Source organism: Panthera leo, chromosome B1, assembly GCF_018350215.1.
Source record: "Panthera leo isolate Ple1 chromosome B1, P.leo_Ple1_pat1.1, whole genome shotgun sequence".
NCBI classification, from domain to species: Eukaryota; Metazoa; Chordata; class Mammalia; order Carnivora; family Felidae; genus Panthera; species Panthera leo.
Window position 1 is genome coordinate 32,491,762 of NC_056682.1, and position 19,340 is coordinate 32,511,101.

The 19,340-nt window shown below is 39.1% G+C and overlaps 1 protein-coding gene across 2 annotated transcripts in view; it reads left to right on the top strand.

Annotated features, from left to right (window-relative positions):
- Positions 1 to 19,340, top strand: part of KCTD9 (potassium channel tetramerization domain containing 9) — a 37,534-nt gene that overhangs the window by 16,255 nt on the left and 1,939 nt on the right. For both annotated transcript variants that reach the window (XM_042934534.1, XM_042934535.1), the window contains 8 exons: positions 2,359 to 2,455; positions 3,104 to 3,162; positions 3,368 to 3,496; positions 8,063 to 8,130; positions 8,218 to 8,313; positions 9,231 to 9,380; positions 16,464 to 16,569; positions 17,282 to 17,415. In XM_042934534.1, the coding sequence (XP_042790468.1) occupies positions 2,359 to 2,455; positions 3,104 to 3,162; positions 3,368 to 3,496; positions 8,063 to 8,130; positions 8,218 to 8,313; positions 9,231 to 9,380; positions 16,464 to 16,569; positions 17,282 to 17,415 (839 nt within the window). The remainder of the gene's footprint in view (positions 1 to 2,358; positions 2,456 to 3,103; positions 3,163 to 3,367; positions 3,497 to 8,062; positions 8,131 to 8,217; positions 8,314 to 9,230; positions 9,381 to 16,463; positions 16,570 to 17,281; positions 17,416 to 19,340) is intronic.

The following is a 19,340-nucleotide window of genomic DNA, read 5'->3' on the forward strand; positions in this document are numbered from 1 at the left end:
CAGACTCACTTTTACTGGGTTTATCATTTTTACTAGGCTTTTTGATGGACAGAGTTAGAAATACATAGCTAGCTAGAGACAAAATGTATATGTAATATATATTATATGATCTAAAGTTTTATATGCTATATAAAAAGGAGAGAGTTCATGAGTTCATACTCATACTTTGGTTTGTAATCGGGATTTTAAGGTTTTTATTTAACTTTCTCTGTCTTACACCTGTGTCTCCTTTCTTTCGTTGGTTTTCAGGGACCTAGGGAATGATAGAATTATGTCACATAAGCACTCATTTACTTCATCCCACACGAAACACACATAAAAGTGTCAGTAACAGTTCCAATACTTTCAGTACCAATATGATTACTAAAGACAGTTAAACGTTTTTTGCATATGCTCATTCCTTTCTTCCCTTACTTAAAAAATTGCATAGCCATTGCATAGCCATTATATACTATACCCTCTCTCTTAAAACTGTCACTTAGCTTTACTCCTAAGTGTATTGGATGCTTCCCTTCAGTCCTTATGTTGATGCCTCCAGTGCTCATCTGAAACTTGTTCTCTAGTAGATTGTTTACAGAGAACTTCTGAGACGAACAGTATTCTCTGACATCTCACAAGTTAATAACAATTTGTGGCTTCTATACTTGAAAATCAGTTTGGCTGGTTATGTCAAAAATGATGTGTCAAAACTGAACAAATTGCAAACTTTAACGGTGTGTATTTTATTGTATATCAGTTATACCTCAAGGTGCCTAAAAAATCCTTGGTTCACATTTTCATTCTTTAAATATCTTAACTATGTTACTCTTACTCTGACATAAGATGTTGGTGTCCAAAACATCTGATCTTTCGTAATGATTATTTTTCCTAAGCCACTCCAAGGATTATTCTCTTTCTTTAAAAAATAATTTTAGTAAACTCTTTAGTAAACTCTTTCTGGGTGTTCTGGGTTGATTTTGTGTGGTATGTGGTGATCCTGTCAATAGGTACTTTCAAATGTTCTTTTAATTTCAAGACAGTTTTCCTGAACTTTCAATTATGCGTTTATTTTGTCCCTGTGCTTTGATTTTCTTATTTCAGGACTCCTATTGTATGCATGTGGGATCTTCTGTGCTTGTCTTCTGTATTGGGAATCTTCTCTTAAATCCTTTTTATCTTTCTTCATTTCTTATTGATTTTTAAAGCTTTCCTCTTTTTCAGCTTTTATTTCCCTTAAGGTTTTGTCTCTTTATTCTCTCTTGGGTTTCTTCTCGTTTGATCTTCATCTCTGAATTGTTTTTTGTTCGTTTCCTTAGAGAGAGAGCACACACAAGCGGGGAAAGGGCAGAAGGAGAGGGAGAGAGAATCTTAAGCAGGCTCCACGCCCAGCGTGGAGCGTGACATGGGGCTCGATCTCATGACCGTGAGATCATGACCTGAACCAAAATCAAGACATGGACGCTTAACCACCTGAGCCACCAGGCACCCTGAATTGGTTTTTCATTATAGCTCTAATTCTCCCCTGAGTTCTTTCACCTCAATTCTGAGTTATATTGTTCTTTCATGTTTTGTATTACTTCTTCAGCATGTTTGGAATATCAGATTATAGTTTTTATCTATTTTGCGGGCATTTCTTTCTGGCACATTTTCATTGTCTAGAGATGTAATTCTTTTAAGATTTTTGTATGGGATTTTCTGTTGCTCACTTAACATAAAAGTTGTTTCCTTAACTTGAGAAAGGTGGGCTGACTCAGGAAAGATTTTCTAATTTCATGGCTCTAGAGTTCCCTTTTCTATTGTTTTTGTGAAGTATTGAAATGTATGGCAGTCACCTTCTGATACATTCTGGTTCTGCTAGACCTTTCTGCCTTTTATCTGGACTCCTCTTTCTTGGGTCGCTGTTGTTTTTGTTCTGTTCAACTGCATTCTTTTTCCAACATCTTACCCTTGGTAGTGGGCTTTGTCCTAGAAGGGATTTTTGGTTGGTGGGTTTCGAGAGTTCATCTCCAGCCTGCTCAGTTCCCACTGCAAATGCCTGCATCCATTTCCACATCCAGATACGCCTTCCACTTTGAGTATGGTGTTCTCAGATCGACTTACTGAGCTTTGAAATGAGTATGGATTACTTGGGAATTCTTCGGTTCATCACATACCCTGTTGTTTCTCGCAGCTTCTTCCTTCAAAGATGCCAGTACCACATTGCTCTTCTACCTTTCAGTGTTGGTGGGAATACCTTATCACCTAGTGTTGTCTTAAATACTGTCTGTGGGTCTCTGGTAGCTCTGGTATGCTTTTATGTGTGTTTTTAGTGTAAAAAAAATTACGCTGTGGCCATCTTCCCCAGTTCCCCAATCTTAACTTTTTTATTGTAATTTCTAGATCCTCAGACAGATTCTAAACTACCTGAAGGGTTGTCGGGATCTCACACGGATTGGCTAACGTTAAACGTCGGAGGGCGTTACTTTACAACTACACGGTAGGCGCATGTGAATGTGTGCACATGTGTGTGTTGGACCGGGGCGGGGGGGCACTACGTAGTGTTTGTTCTTTCCTGCAATTTTGCTGATTTCCTTAGAAGACACTCCATTGCTGCTTAAAGTACTCTGTGATCTTAAACCACTTTTTAGAAAGTTTTTTCAAGAGTAGAAAAATGATTCCCAAGTCATTCCAAAGAAAGCATGAAAGGCATGAACATGCTTTTTAGATAGCAAATATTTCAGGCTTTTAGACCATGCTCTTTAGATGTCAGGTAATACGCATGCAACAAAAGTAAAGATGAACAACATTGAAATCTGTAGCGACTACAGCTGCTTAGATTAAAGGGATAAGAAACGTGTTAAGTTTAGGTCAAGAATATTGTGATATGATAGCTTGCTAGAAGGATAGATGAGTGTTTTAAGTGAAAGGAAACCAAAACAATATTTGAGTCAAAGGAAGTGCCAGATTGGAAGGGATTTTGATAAATGGCAACTTACTGCACGTTTTTGTTCCCCAGCATCACTCCTACCAGGTTATAGCATGCATCTTTTTGAAAGAGCAGCTGGGATCGAGTATACTCTTGACTTAAAATATGTTTGTTTATAAAGACAAATGGAGAAATCAATTTTTTTCCCTGAATTCTTAGGAGCACTTTAGTGAATAAAGAACCTGACAGTATGCTGGCCCACATGTTTAAGGACAAAGGTGAGTGCAACACATGGTTTTCACATTTTGTGTGATCTGTTTGTAGCTATACTGACCTAACTCTTGTCCTTCTGTGCTTTTTTAATGGTATCAATACTTTTTACAGGGGTAAAAACTTACTAGTATGTAATATAATTTTTCTTCATAAATTTCTAACTTTGTTTCTTGTTTATGGGGGGTTTTCTTCGCTGAAATGGTGACACAGGTGTCTGGGGAAATAAGCAGGATCATAGAGGAGCTTTCTTAATTGACCGGAGTCCCGAGTACTTTGAACCCATTTTGAACTACTTGCGTCACGGACAGCTCATTGTAAATGATGGCATTAATTTATTGGGTGAGTTTTTAGTATGAGTCCTCACATTTTTGTAAGTTTAGGATATTTAATTTGTTTTCACTTGTTTAGTACTATAGTATTATTTTCATAAAGTAGAAGTATATCTTTTCCACTTTTAAAACTAAATTATTTATACATATATGAGTGTATATAGATATAGAAACAGGCACAGATAGTCTTTGTGTCTATGGGTATATGTTTAGACAACCCATAAATTCTGATTTTAGATTCTAAATAGATTTAGATTTTATCACAAGGGACTCTAAAAGATTTTGTTGCTTTTAATTGAACTGGGACTGTGACTTGACTTCAAGTTATGGACCTTCCCATTATACTGAGATGTAGAGTCGTCAAAAGGGGAAATTCCGCTTCAGAATCATAAGAATGGATTAGAAACTCAGTACTACGACTTACAACTCAGTTCCCCAAGCTTAACTTGGGGAAAATCTGAGTGTGCTTTGAAAACTGAGTATTAAGAATCTACTTGTCTCTGACTACATCACAGGATATTCACACCGTGGAGATGATATAGACCAAAGCTCTTATAAAGCAGTAGATGCGTATTCAAAACTGATGGGCCTCGAAGTGGCTAAATTTGGTCTGACTTGGTGGAGAGCATGGTGATCTTGAGTGCGCATTCTCTCTCAGCTTCTACAGATTGTTGCCATGTGGGTGTGTGGACCTAGGGTGTCAGAGCCTTGATTTTTAAAGAAAAGCTGGAAATCTAAAACTTTATGTGGAATCTGATCTTGAAAATAGTACCATCAGAATCAGCCTGGGCGGAGCTAGCTTACAATCTCTGTAGAACAATAGATACAATAACTTTTATTATTGCTGTATTAAATTTTATACTGCCTTTAAGGCTTACCCATTGCAAAAAGTGACCTTATGTGACCCTTCATCTGGCTCCATACCTATTCATAACAAGTTCTTGTTGCTTTTTTATTTATTTTTTACCTTCTACCAACTGTTGCTTAAAACCATGTATAACCTATTTTTTTACCTTAGTCATTCTGCAGAAATTATCATTAGAACAATAAGCAATAGTACCCTCTCATACAGTCCTTCGCTTTTCAGCAGCTAGATCACTCTGCTGCTTATACTCTAGTGGCCACTTTTTTCTCCTGGGGACATTTAAATCTCACTGAGGATATCCTATGGGCTCTTTGATGCTTCCCAGTTTAATTTTTCTCTATGCTATCACTGATAGCATTTCATATCCTCCCCGCCTAGGAAATAACGTCAGAAATATACATCCATGCTATCTCAGACTTCAGCGATACAGGCTATTGACAAGCTATGCTTGGCTCCTTTTTCAAGTCTCTTGCTGGAAAGGCTCTTATTTATGCAGTTTTCAGCAGGCAGAGGTCTATCCTGGATTCATTTTATAGAACATTACTTCTGATTAGTACAAAGTCCATCCAAACTCAGCTACAAGTTGCCCCCAAGTAGTTATATGCTTTATAATCATTGACACTGACTTATTTCTCTCCCCTCTGTTGACTTAAATGACCTTATCTTGCTCTTCCTAATTTGTGCTTTCATCAGTGAATATATTTGTTGCTTACTTTCATTATTTCTTTTGTTTTCTGCCTTGAATGACCTTCAGTTTTTCCAGTGAATCATGTCTTCCTTTTCTGTTTGCATTTGTCTTCAAAACCTTCTTTTTCTGATTTAAGTCATCGTTCCCTACCTCATTGCTAAATCTCACTTCAGGTATTCTCTAACTTGAGAACTTTTCTGGCATTTCAATATTTATTTCCCTGAAGTTGACATGAATTTTCTGAACTCCCGTTTGATATGATAAAAGGAGAATGGTCTTAAATGTCAGAAAACATACAATGTAATAATGATCATGGCGATCATTTATCAAGAACCTACAAGGTGCCAGGCATTATACCAGATAATATATATGCCTATCTCTTTTAATACATCTGTCAGCTTTGTGAGTAAAGTAATAATACCCCCATTTCACAAATGTGAATGGGAACTTTAAGAGAAAGGGTAAGGGGCGCCTGGGTGGCTCAGTCGGTTGAGCGTCCGACTTCAGCTCAGGTCACGATCTCACGGTCTGTGAGTCCGTGAGTTCGAGCCCCGCATCGGGCTCTGGGCTGATGGCTCAGAGCCTGGAGCCTGCTTCCGATTCTGTGTCTCCCTCTCTGCCCCTCCCCTGTTCATGCTCTATCTCTCTCTGTCTCAAAAATAAATAAACGTTAAAAAATTTAAAAAAAAAAAAAAAAAAAAAAAGAGAAAGGGTAAGTAGCTTCTCTAAGACCAAAAAGGTAGTAAGTGGCAGAGCTGGGATTCAAATCTGATTCTTCCTGGTGCTGATAGAAAATGTGCTAAAGGGGCGCCTGGGTGGCTCAGTCGGTTAAGCGGCCGACTTCGGCTCAGGTCATGATCTCGCGGTCCGTGAGTTCGAGCCCCGCGTCGGGCTCTGTGCTGACAGCTCAGAGCCTGGAGCCTGTTTCAGATTCTGTGTCTCCCTCTCTCTGACCCTCCCCTGTTCATGCTCTGTCTCTCCCTGTCTCAAAAATAAATCGTTAAAAAAAAAAAAAATTTTTTAAAAAAAAAAGAAAGAAAATGTGCTAAATATTCCTTCCTTTTCTCAACTGTCTCCCATAGATGCCTCTTGCATTTATAAGGCTTTTCCGGAAGTTTTTAAGGTTTGCTTCTGAACCTAGAAGTAGAAAAAAATCTTTACCGCATCCCTTGGTGGAAGTGGGAGGGGTAGGTTTCTGACTGACTCAGAAGATCTTGGCACACCGAGAGCGAGGCCCACGAGAACCCTTTCTGTGGTGGGTTTCTACCAGGGACAGTTAGGATATGTCGCTGCCCCTTCATGAGGGATCCAGAGAGGAAGCCCCTCTGGGGTGGACCAGAAAGTGTTGTGCCAGAGCCACAGCCTGAGTAGTGTGCTGTTCATCAGATGACCTTTGTTTTGCGACTGGAATATCAGAGGTGGAATTGGGCCTTTCCTGAGGAGATCGTAATCTTCCCAGACAACTGCTGTGGTTTTCCATATCTACATACAGTTAGCCTTATTAGCTTGCAACTATTTCAAGGGAGAGATTATGTCTCTTATTTTCTTTGTAATTTCTGAGTCCTTAGTAATTTTTTTAACAAGTAGACCCAGCTAACTGAATGACTGAGGTCATTTGAAGGAAAATGGATTCCAAATTTATTCCCAAATACTCTGATGGAGATGTTTAACAGATGTAAGAACATACAGATTACATAATAAGTCACCTAGAGAATGTGCAGATTTTTTTTTAACCAAGTTAAGGAAAGTGAATGATACAATCTCTTCTGTCATTTAGAAATCTTTTTTTAAGGGGCTCCTGGGTGGCTCAGTCGGTTGAACGTCCGACTTCAGCTCAGGTCATGATCTCACGGCCCTCGTGGGTTCGAGCCCCGCGTCGGACTCTGTGCTGACAGCTCAGACCCTGGAGCCTGCTTCGGATTCTGTCTCCCTCTCTCTCTGCCCCTCCCCCGCTCATGCTGTCTCTCTCTGTCTCTGAAAAACAAAACATTTAAAAAAAAATCTTTTTTTAAAAATTGATTCTCTTCTATGAGTGGTTTCTGAATCATTCTTTTGACTTTTATGTTGAAACTAATTTAGTTTTATTCATTTCTACATTTTTCTGATTAAGTAAAAAATATTTGTGACAAACTTATTCAGATCTGCTCCATTGAAGAAGTCAGTGAAATGTTCGATTAGGTGAACTAATCACTTATTATTAGGTTCACAATCAAATCTGTAGCAATTATTTTAGGAACTTGAGATAGTAGGAGTTTTTGCTTGTAGCCTACTTAAAGTGATTTTCGGGGCACCTGGGTGGCTCAGTCGGTTGAGCGTCCATCTTCGGCTCAGGTCATGATCTCACGGCTCATAAGTTTGAGCCCCGTATCGGGCTCCGTGCTGACAGCTCAGAGCCTGGAGCCTGCTTCAGATTCTGTGTTTCCCTCTCTCTCTCTCTGCCCCTCTCCCACTCGTTCTCCCTCTCAAAAATAAATACAAACACTTAAGAAAAATTTTTTAAGTGATTTTCAGAAAATTTTGAAATCTGGAAGGCTTTCATTCTAATTCATTAGTTTTCTGTGTTTTTCTTTGGCTGAATGTAAACTATTTAGAAAAACTTTGTTTCACGAATATTTTTAAAATATCCTTTATGCATGTTCTTTTTTTAAATTTTTAAAATTTTTTTTTTTTAACATTTATTTATTTTTGAGACAGAGAGAGACAGAGCATGAACAGGGGAGGGTCAGAAAGAGCGGGAGACACAGAATCTGAAACAGGCTCCGGGCTCTGAGCTGTCAGCACAGAGCCCGATGCAGGGCTCGAACTCACGGACCGTGAGATCATGACCTGAGCCGAAGTCGGCCGCTCAACCGACTGAGCCACCCAGGCGCCCCTCTTTATGCATGTTCTAAACATTAGTTACTTTTCTGATTGATAACCTACTTGTTGAATTTCACTTGTATGGTGAGGATTTAACAAATAATTCCATAAATACTAAAATGAATAGTTTTCTATTAAAAGTCAAATCGATTTTATTGTGATAGGTGTGTTGGAAGAAGCCAGATTTTTTGGTATTGACTCATTGATTGAACACCTGGAAGTGGCAATAAAGGTAAAGCTCTTTTTACATTAGCCAGTATTACATTTATTGTAGCTGTCTCCCAAAATACTCCACTGATTTCTTAATATCTTTTTCAAGAATTCTCAACCACCAGAGGATCATTCGCCAATATCAAGAAAGGAATTTGTTCGATTTCTTCTAGCCACTCCAACCAAATCAGAATTGCGTTGCCAGGTAATTAAAGCAGACTTTTACATGAGTTATTGGTGTCAGCAAAGCCGTAAGTAAAGTTTTACATTCTTCTAGGATTTTTTTTTTTTTTTTGCCTTATGTTCCTATTTCACGCAAGATAGAATTTAATTATGGGTTATAACATTGATTTAATCCCAAAATGGTTAGCAAAAAAAGAGGTGTAATAGCATTTTTTATTATCTAATATGCCTCACGTAGCAGTTTTTGAGTAGGGCATAGAAATTGCAGCTATTAAAACACAGAGTCAATTTTTTGTACAGTTGTTATGTATGGCCAGGCAGTGGCAGATACTTCTTATGTATTATAGCATGAAAGGTTTTAAAAACCACAATACTTACATTTTAAGAATGCTACTACCTTGGGGTTGCCTGGGTAGCTCAGGCAGTTGAGTGTCCAGCTTCGGCTCAGGTCACGATTGTGCAGATCATGAGTTCAAGTCCCGCGTTGGGGTCTGTGCTGACAGCTCGGAGTCTGGACTCTGCTTCGGATTCTGTGTCTCTCTCTCTCTCTCTCTGTCCCTCCCCCGCTCACGCTCTCTCTCTCTCAAAAATAAATAAAAAAAATTAAAACTACCTTGAATTATTGAATACTTATAAGACCTATATAAATAATACCTACAACATGTACATGGCCAACAAATCACTCCTTAGAAATTTCTGCACATAAATGAGGTATACTCAGGCTGCATTCTAATATTACATTTAGAGTAGTCTCTTTTACTAAGAACCCATTAAGGACACTCATGTTATGTCCAAGTTCCATCTGATCATGTATTCTTGTAAACTCCAAATGACTGAACTGCCAATTGCTTCTAAAAAACTTGATGGTTAGCTATAGTAATTAAATGTGATATAGCAGATGGTTTAAATTTTGTGACAATTTGTGTTTTTTAATTTTAGGGTTTAAACTTCAGTGGTGCTGATCTTTCCCGTTTGGACCTTCGATACATTAACTTCAAAATGGCCAATTTAAGCCGCTGCAATCTTGCACATGCTAATCTCTGCTGTGCAAATCTTGAACGAGCTGATCTCTCCGGATCAGTGCTTGACGTAAGAATCCTCTTTAGTTACAAGAGAAAATTAAATGTTTAGTCTGTTGAACAGTCTTAAAGAGCAGAAATGATCTCTCTCTCTTACTAGAGATTTTACTTGAAAATGGATGATAAAACCCAAGACCCTGAAAGTGAAATGTGTCGGTTTTGCAACTTTGATATCCTTCAATAAGTGAGGATCTGAAAGAGTTAGCAACTAATAAGAAATTAAATCTGGAAATTAGATCTTGATCTCCTCAATATAGTATACTTTATCAGGACTTCTATTTTCAGTGAAATTAGTAGGGCAAAGCTGAAAAGGACTTTTGAAATCTTCTATTCAACTGCATTTGTGGAATGAGGAAAAAAAATTGCTCCAGAGGTATTTGGCAGAGATATTTTGAAATAAACATGAAGGGTGCCAGTCTGTGTAAGTTAGCATCTCCGTGGCTCTCCTCTCTTTATCTACATACGTGTGTGGTGTGTGTGTGTGTGTGTATGTGTGTGTGTTTACATATATGTATGTATATACACTTGACCTTTGCACCACGGGATTTAAGGGCACTGACCTCTGTGCAGTTGAAAATCCGCATATAATTTAACTCTCCCAAAATGTCACTACTAACTGCTGTTGACCAGAAGCCTTACTGATAACATAAACAGTCGATTAGCACATATTTTATATGTTATATGTATTATATACTGTATTCTTACAATAAAGTAAGAGAAAAGAAAATGGGTAAGAAAATCATCAGGAAGAGAAGATACATTAACAGTCCTGTACTGTATTGATTTTTAAAAATCTACATATGGGGCGCCTGTATGGCTCAGTGAGTTAAGCATCTGACTCTATTTCTGCTCGGGTCATGAGCTCACAGTTGGTGAGATCAAATGCTGCGTCAGGCTCTGTGCTGAGAGCACGGAACCGCTTGGGATTCTCTCTCCCTCTCTCTGCCCCTCCCCTACTCACCCGCACACATGCACACGCTTTCTCTCAATAAATAAACTTTAAAAACATAAAAATAAAGTATCCACATATAAGTGGACCCATGCAGTTCAAACCCATGTTGTTCAAGGGTCAAATGTGTATGTAGGTGTATAGGTGTATGTGTGTCTGTACATACGTATATGCATGTGTTTCTCTAAAAATTACCTATGTTAATTTGGGGTTAGAGGATACATGCAGAACCAGCAGTGAAATGTACTCACTTCTAACAACTTCAGGTTCCTTAATACCAAGGCCCATGTCTATATGTCTATATGTCTTTTGAATTAACAACACCTAATATACTACATTGCTTTAGGTAGTCATTGAATAGATGTTTATTGAATTTTATAATTTTAGTTGTATTCCTTACTTGCAACCTATTTTTCCATGAAGTTTATAATAGCAGATCTATAACAAAATCTGTCAATATACATTTCCATTGTTTTCACTCTACTTGTTCCATCTTATGAGGAAGGACCACATTGCTAGCAAAATGAGTGAAAGACTAACAGCACAAAGAAAAAAGTTTGAAGGACCTAGTCCTTATTATTATTTTTTAATGTTTGCTTATTTTGAGAGAGAGAGAGCGTGTGTATGCACGCACGGGGGAGAGGCAGAGAGAGAATCTTAAGCAGGCTTCATGCCCAGCAGACACGGGGCTTGATCTCATGATCGTGAAATCACGCCCTGAGCCGAAATCAAGACTAGAAAGCTTAACTGACTGAGTCACCCAGGCGCTCTGAAGGACCTAGTCTTTAAATAGTGAAATGATGAGAGATCACTTGTTTGGCTTTTGTTAAGGATAAAACAAACAAACAAAAATAAAAAGTCTGGGTCATTCAGTAGAGCTGGTTTTGAGTTCTGTTTAATTATAGTAATGCTAACTCTGAACCTGCACCATAATTTTCTTAACTGTAAATACTTGTTCTATCCATCCGGTACAGTTGATAAACTGAAGTGCTATAGAATTGTAAATTTAATTACTAACGTTAGAAGTGGCTCATGTTGAAGAGTCATTCATTGCCCAGGGTATATAGGCTGTGAAGTCAAAACTAATTGCTAATTGTCCTTGGCATTTGAAGATGAATGCTAATGAACAGCCATCATATCTACCAAACATGATGTGTGCTAAGCAGTCTGCTGATACACCTAATGGCTCCACTTTCTTTTTTTAAGTTTTTTTTTTTTTAACATTTATTCATTTTTGAAAGACAGAGACAGAGCACAAGCAGGGGTGGGGCGGAGAGAGAGGGGGACACAGAATCTGAAGCAGGCTCCAGGCTCTGAGCTGTCAGCACAGAGACCAACGTGGGGCTCGAACTCACGAACCGTGAGATCATGACCTGAGCCGAAGATGGACACTCAGCCGACTGGGCCACCCAGGTGCCCCTCCACTATTTTTTAAAAATGTTTGTTTATTTTTGAGAGAGCGAGAGAGACAGAGTGTGAGCGGGGGAGGGGCGGAGAAAGAGGGAGACACAGAATCCAAAGCAGATTCCAGGCTCCGAGCTGTCAGCACAGCGCCCAGTGCGGGGCTTGAACCCACAAACCGCGAGATCATGACCCGAGCCAAAGTCAGACGCTTAACTGACTGAGCCACCCAGGTACCCCTCCACTACTCTTTCTTAATTTCTCACCCCATTTATCCTTCACGGGCTGTGAGACCTTTCCATAGGAACCATGTGATTCTGCTGTCAACCAGGGTGATCTCGGCTGCTATCTCTGTTGAGCAGAACATGTCTGTGCCACATTATTCTGTCAGCCTGCTTTAAGAATGTTTCTTCTGCACACTCTTTTTGCCATCAGTGACTTCAGCATGCTGCATAGAAGCTGATGTAATAACTCAGCTATTACATATCTGTTGCATATTCAAGACTTAGAATGGTGAGAGCTGACGGGGACCTTGATGGTCATCACGTATGACCCTGTTGTTGGACTGAGAAACTGAAACCTAGAGACTTGCCTGGGCCCAAAGAGGCTAATGTGTTAGCACAGTTGGAGCTAGACAGACTCTACAACATGCGTTTTCTTTTCCTTATTTCTTTTTTTAATGACTTTTTCATGTGCAAAATGTCAAGCATATACAAAAATAGAATACTATAATGAATCCTCCTTGTTACATCTGTTAACTCAGCTGTAACTTCAGAAGGTATCATCGACATATAAACAATCTTGTCTATACCTCTTTATAGATTATTTTGAAGTAACTCACTATTTCACCTGTAAATATTTTGTTTATCCCTTAAAGACCATTTAAAAAATATCTTAATACCATTATCATACATTAGAAATCATGGTAATAACTGCTTTCATCAAAGCCCTATGCCCCTTGATACAGTTAAGGTAGCAAAACTCTGAACAGCTGGTTTACTAAGCAGCTGAGTTCTGAACCCTCCATGTTGGTGACTTTTGGTGACCTGCTTGTACCATTTGATGAGTTGGAGGGTGAATGACATGCTTTCTGTGGTTGAAGATGGAAAACTTCACTGAATTTCTTATAAATTTGTGGGTTTTTTTGTGAGATTCCATAAGGGTCAGGTTTGAGGACAGAGCCGTACCTTAGGACTTTTAATCTATGTGTGTCATTAGGTCTGAAATGAGTCTCTTGTAGGCGGCATATAGGTGGTTCTTGCTTTTTTATCATTCAGTCAGTCAATACCTTTTGATGGGAGCATTTAGTACATTTACATTCAAAGTCATTATTGATACGGATGTACTTCTTGCCGTTTTGTTAACTGGTTTTACAGTTATTTGGGTAGTTCTTTGTTACTTTCTTCTCTTCCTATCTTTCCTTGTGGTTTGATGGCTTCCTTTAGTGATTTTGCTTGGATTCCTTTCTCTTTGTTTTTTGCATATCCGTTACGGGTTTTTGATTTGTGGTTACCGTTAGGTTCATATATAACATCTCTGCATCTGTATAAAGTTGATGGTTGCTTAAGTTTTTTTTTTTTTTTTTTTTTTTTTTTGAGAACATGAGCAGAGGAGGAGCAGAGAGAGAGGGAGACAGATATGAAACAGGCTCCAGGTTCTGAGCTGTCAGCACAGAGTCCAACACGGCTCCAACCCACGAATGTGAGGTCATGACATGAGCTGAAGTCGGACGCTCAACCGAGGCACCCAAGTGCCCCTTAGTTGCTTAAGGTTGAACCCATTCTAGGTGGACTAAATTTTTACTCCCCTCCCAGCACATTTTATGTATATAGTGTCATCCTTTACATCCTTTTATTTTGTGAATCCCTTGACTTATTTTTATAGGTATAATTGACTTTATTGTTTTTGTGCTGTAACCTCCCTCCTGGTTTTATAAGTGATTCATTAATTACTTTTATTATATTTCCATTTACCTGTGAAATGTTCTCCATTCCTAATTTTCTTACTCCTGATTATGTCCTTTTCTTTCCACTCAAAAAATCGCCATTAACATTTCTTGTAAGACTGGTTTAATGGCGATGAATTGCTTCATCTTTTGTTTTGGGAAATGCTTTACCTCTCTTTCTATTATGAATGGTAGCCTTGCTGGGTAGAGTATAACTGATCTCAGGTTTTTTCCTTTCGTGTCCTACACTCTCTTCATTCCTGCAGTTTCTGCTGAAAAATCAGCATATTGCCGTATGGGATTTCCCTTGTATGTAACTGTTTTCTTTTCTCTTGCTGCTTTTAATTTCTCTCTTTATCACTGCTTTTTGCCATTTTAATTATTATGTCTCTTGGTGTGGACCTCCTTAAGTTGATTCCATTGAGGTCTCTTTTCCTCCTGGATCTGGATTTGTTTCCTTCCCCAGATTCGGTAAGTTTTCAGCTATTATTTCTGCCCCTTTTCTTTCTCTTATGTTTCTGAGATCCCTGTAATGCATATGTTACTACACTTGATGTCACTGAGTTTTTTCTTTTTGCTATTCATCTTGGGTGCTTTCCATTATTCTGTCCTCCAGCTCACTGATCCGTTCTTCTGCTTCCTCTAGTCTACTATCTATTCCCTCTAGTGTAGTTTTAATTTCACTTAAGTTCTTCATCTCTGATTGGTTCTTTTTTATATTTCCCATCTGTTAAGGGTCTCACTGAGATCCTCCACCCTTCTCAAATCCAGTATCTTTATGACCATTACTTTGAATTATCTATCAGGCATATAGCTTATCGCCATTTCATTTAGTTCTTTTGCTTTGATTTTATCCTCCTCTTTCATTTGGGATATATTCCTGTTTCCTCATTTTGTGTAACTCTCTGTGTCTGTTTCTGCGTATTAGGAAAGTCAGCTATGTCTCCTGCTCTTAAAAGTAATGGCCTTATGAAGAAGAGGTCCTGTAGTGCCCTGTAGTTCCATGTCCCTTGCTTTCCCCAGAACCAGGCAGTTCAGGCATAGGTGTCTCCCATGTGCGTTGCGTGGGCCCTTCTATCGTCGCTGAGCTGCTTTAGCTTTCAGTCAGCTGCAATGGCCCCATTTGCCTGTTGTGGGCAGGGTTTGGTCCCTGTGCTGTCAAGGGCCGGTCTGGGGCCACCTTGGGCTTATAGTTGGGTCAGCCGAGCCACCTGCCCGCAGGCTGTTTGCCGAGGCTACAGTCACACCTACCTACTCGCAGGGTGCTTTCCCTGGGTTGTCGCCTTGGGAACTTAGATAATAGCTACAGTCTGTTTCACCTGGGTGCACGGCACGGAGAACCAGAGACATTTATTTTTATATTATCAGCTTCCTGTCTTATTAATGTTTCTGTGTATTTAAAACACTGTCATCTTTTAGTTATTTTGGTCCTTCTGCATCCTCATTTTCTTACCTCTCAGGCTGAGCTTCTGTATTGCCTGTGTGCCGTAGCACCTGTACTACCTCTGCAGAGGCAGATGTGGGAATGCGTGTGCGTTTGTCAGCTTTCTGTGATCTGAAATGATCTGCAGCTTATCTCCCTTTCAGCAGAATTGACGGTATGGTGAATGGAATTGCACTCATAAAACAGGATTTTTCCTATTAGGTGTGGCAATCAGGTAACGTGATCAGCCTTAGGATTTTTAGATTCTTCACTGTTGTAGTTATAATGACAACTACAATTATCATTTATATAGTGCCTTACGATTTTTAAGACACTTTTACATTCATCATCTACTTTGATGGTCACAGTGTGGGAAGTCCTAATGTTAACGTCAACTTTATGGCTTCCTGCCTTATCTGCTAGTTGTTGGAGTTCAGATCTGATGGCACTGAATCCTCAGAGGTAAATTAACATAATGTAAAATTCTAACATATATTTTCTAGTTTTTTACTCTTTGTATTTTGTGCTATAATTTGGGCGTTCAAGGTTGACAATGTTGTGTAGCAGTGATTGGTACATGAAGATCTGACAAACAATTTGTAGGGTTTTGTAGCTAGATGATACCTTTAACTGCTGGCCTTAGTATTCTGACCTATGAAATGAAGGTAGTAATAGCATGATTGAACATCAAGAATTTTATTGATTCCTGCAGTAAGAAAGAAGAGAAATCCCTACTCCTGATAAGATTATGTGTTCCTTACCCATACATCTTAGCTCTCATAGTGTCCTACCCAGGACTGTTTATAAACATAGAAATAGGGATGTTACAGTTCTAACCCCCCAACTTTTTAAATAATTTTTTTTAATGTTTATTTAGTTTTGAAAGAGAGAGACCGAGCGTAAACGGGGGAGGGACAGAGAGAGAGGGAGACAGAATGTGAAGCCATCTCCAGGCTCTGAGCTGTCAATACAGAGCCCAACGGTGGGGTTCAAACCCATGGGCCAGACCAGGAGATCATGAGCTGAGCCGAAGTCAGTCACTCAACCAGCTGAGCCACCCAGGTGCCCCTAACCCCCCAATTTTTTTTATCTAAACCATTATCTGTGTAAAATGGACATGCTGTTGTTAATTAGGTTGTTGTTTCTTTGAAAATGGTTCTTTCAAAAGAACTGTTTCTTCAAAGTGGTTCTCAGCTCTTGGTTGATTCCAGTTAGAAAAGTCTTCATTATAAACAGAAAATAATTGATTGTGAGTGTATGGAATTGAGCTTCCTCCCCTTCTCTATTTTTTTCTTTTATTGTTTGAGCCCATTTTTTTCTTTTCCACACAAAATTCTGAATGTTAAAACGTGGACTTTTCTCTTTTTCTTGCCAGTGTGCAAATCTCCAGGGAGTCAAGATGCTCTGTTCTAATGCAGAAGGGGCATCCCTGAAACTGTGTAATTTTGAAGATCCTTCTGGTCTTAAAGCCAATTTAGAAGGTGAGATTCTATCTATAATTACATTTTCTAAGGTGAGAACATATCACAAAGTAAAAAGCCCAACAAAATAATTGTTACGGAAAAATCATGACCACTACGGGGGGGTAGATTTCTTCTGCCATCATACTTGGTCTCAGTCTTGTGCTAGGCAAGAAGTTAGGGGAAATCCAGCCTCTACTATTGAATAAGGCTTCAGTTGGAGAATTAAATGTCAACATCTCGAACTTTGAAATTAAACAGTATACGCTTACAGTGACTAAAATGAATTTCAGTTTGCACAAAGCTAGGCAGTTTCTGTCACTTTTAGATTAATGTTTTATTTACGAATTTCTTATTCCTCTGTTGTGTCAGTGAACTGGTCACTTCATTTATCTGTATGTTTAGAATACAGGGGACTTACCTTCCTTATCGTAAACTTACAGAAGCATATTATAAAAGTGCTAATTATCTTAAGACCGAATTGAATTCTTCCCTCAAAAATATAGACTAAAACATTCTTAATTCATAGAACAAGCAAACAGATTGTTAACAATGAACGCTTTATATGTGTAAGTTGGTTGAGAGACTGAGATTTATGGTTCACGGAGTCCTTTCCAAAAGTTAAAGAGCCTGTCATTCACCTCCATTAAGTAAACTAAACCTGCGGTTTTTTGAAGGGAGAGGACTATAAATATTTTGAAGTTCAACTGCTATCAAAATATATTCACTGTAGGTGCTAATCTGAAAGGTGTGGATATGGAAGGAAGTCAAATGACAGGAATTAACCTGAGAGTTGCTACCTTAAAAAATGCGAAGTTGAAGAACTGTAACCTCCGAGGCGCAACTCTGGCAGGAACGGATTTAGAGGTGAGTCACCAATGTCTGAAGAGCGTTACAGTTACTGAGCCTGTCCTGCAAAATGTATCGAGGTCGCCAACAAAGTCATTGGCTGGTAAAAACTGCCAGGGAGCACGCCCGCACAGCCGGAGCGGTGTTCTCCTGTCGATTGCTTGTTTCAGCAGACGTGCCTCCCAGAGCAGGATTCAGTCACACGGGCCATGGGTCCCAGTTTCAGATTGAAAGATTCATCTGACAGTCGGTCGAAGCCGATTTCATTTGTCCTCTGTTCCTTGGGTCTCCTTCAAGTAGATGAGTTTGATGACTGCTTTACTAATGGAATTTATTGTGTTTTTCTTCAGTTTTAAGTCCAGACAGAATTAAATGGGGCCAGATTATCTTTTTAACTGTTCGAGAAATGTAAAAGATATCCAGGTTTGAAATCAGGTTAAGAGAGAGCCTATTCTAAATTGGAATCGTGTTCTTTTTGAATCACGATTTGAACTTTTAACTTTGCGGGTCTTTTTCATCAGAATTATATATGTTGTCTTGATTCGCAAATGTAGCTGGCAGGCTCAAAGGCTGTTGATAGGTCTCTTGGTGCTGTCCCCATAGCACTTTTTGCAATGCTGGATGCGTTCTAAATCTGTTCGGGACGGTAGCCACCAGGCGCTGTGGCTGTTGAGCACTTGAAATATGGCCAGTGTAACTGAGAAACAGATTTTTAAATTTTACTTAATTTTAATTCATTTAAATGTAAGTAGCCACATGTGGCTGTTGCCATCATATTGAACAGCACAGCCTTATCTGGGAAAACCTGGCATAGATCGGATTGGAGAGAAGAGTGGGTCAAAATTTGGCTTGTCATTGATTTTTCCCTTTTAATGTTTCTGCTTTGTTCTCTTGACAGATCTTAGCAGTAGAGTGGCAGGCCCCATTAAACTTAAAGGCAAAAAGAACCTGCCCAAGGCCAAAAATAGAAGCCTATTATAAGCACAGTTCCTTAATTTTTTATTCTTTGGTACTGTCACCAAAAATGATGATTTTTTTTCCCCTTGGTTTTAGTTACCATGTAGGTAAACACCAGAAGTCTTCCTGATGGCAACTGAATGCAGACTAGTCAGGTTGACTGTTTGAAGGGCAGCTGGTGACATTCTGTCCTGAAAGGTTATGTGCAGTCACCCACCATCCCCAAGGACTTACCACGATCTGTCTCATCTGCCACTCTGTGATCTCAAGAGAAATTTAAAAGCAGCTTCCAACTGTGGTGGTAGTTACACTGTTGTATATACATTTGTTAAAACTCATTGAATTGTGCACATAATTTGGGGTTTTAAAAAAAAAAAAAAGCAGTTCCCTGCTATAAAAATGTTCGAGTTGGGGAATGGAAAAATCTATTATAATGTAATTAGTAAGTAAGATCTCTTTCTCTCAGTTGTTCTCTTTTTAAATTTTTTAAACATCTATTTATTTTTGAGAGACAGAGACAGAGCAGGAGCAGGGGAGAGGCAGAAAGAGCGAGAGACACAGAATCTGAAGCAGGTTCCAGGCACTGAGCTGTCAGCATGGAGCCCAACACGGGGTTCAAACCCACGAACCGTGAGATCATGACCCAAGCTGAAGTCGGACGCTTAACTGACTGAGCCACCCAGGTGCCCCTCAGGTTTTTGGGTTGTTTTTTTTTTTAATAGTGCTTACCTGCCCTGCCTTTTGTTGTCCTCGGATTGTGGTAAATTTGCATAGATAATATTTATTACGTTGGAGTCCATTCTGGGTTTTAAATGACCAATTCTAAAATATGGGAACAGAAGAGACACACTTCCTCTTTAACCTCTGTTTGTCAGTATTTGTGACTGTCAGCCTGACCATTCACCTAGAGAAAACAACTCCACATATAGAAGAAAATCTGACTTTTTTCTAACACGGCAGTCTTCCAGAAATAACAGGGTTTCATG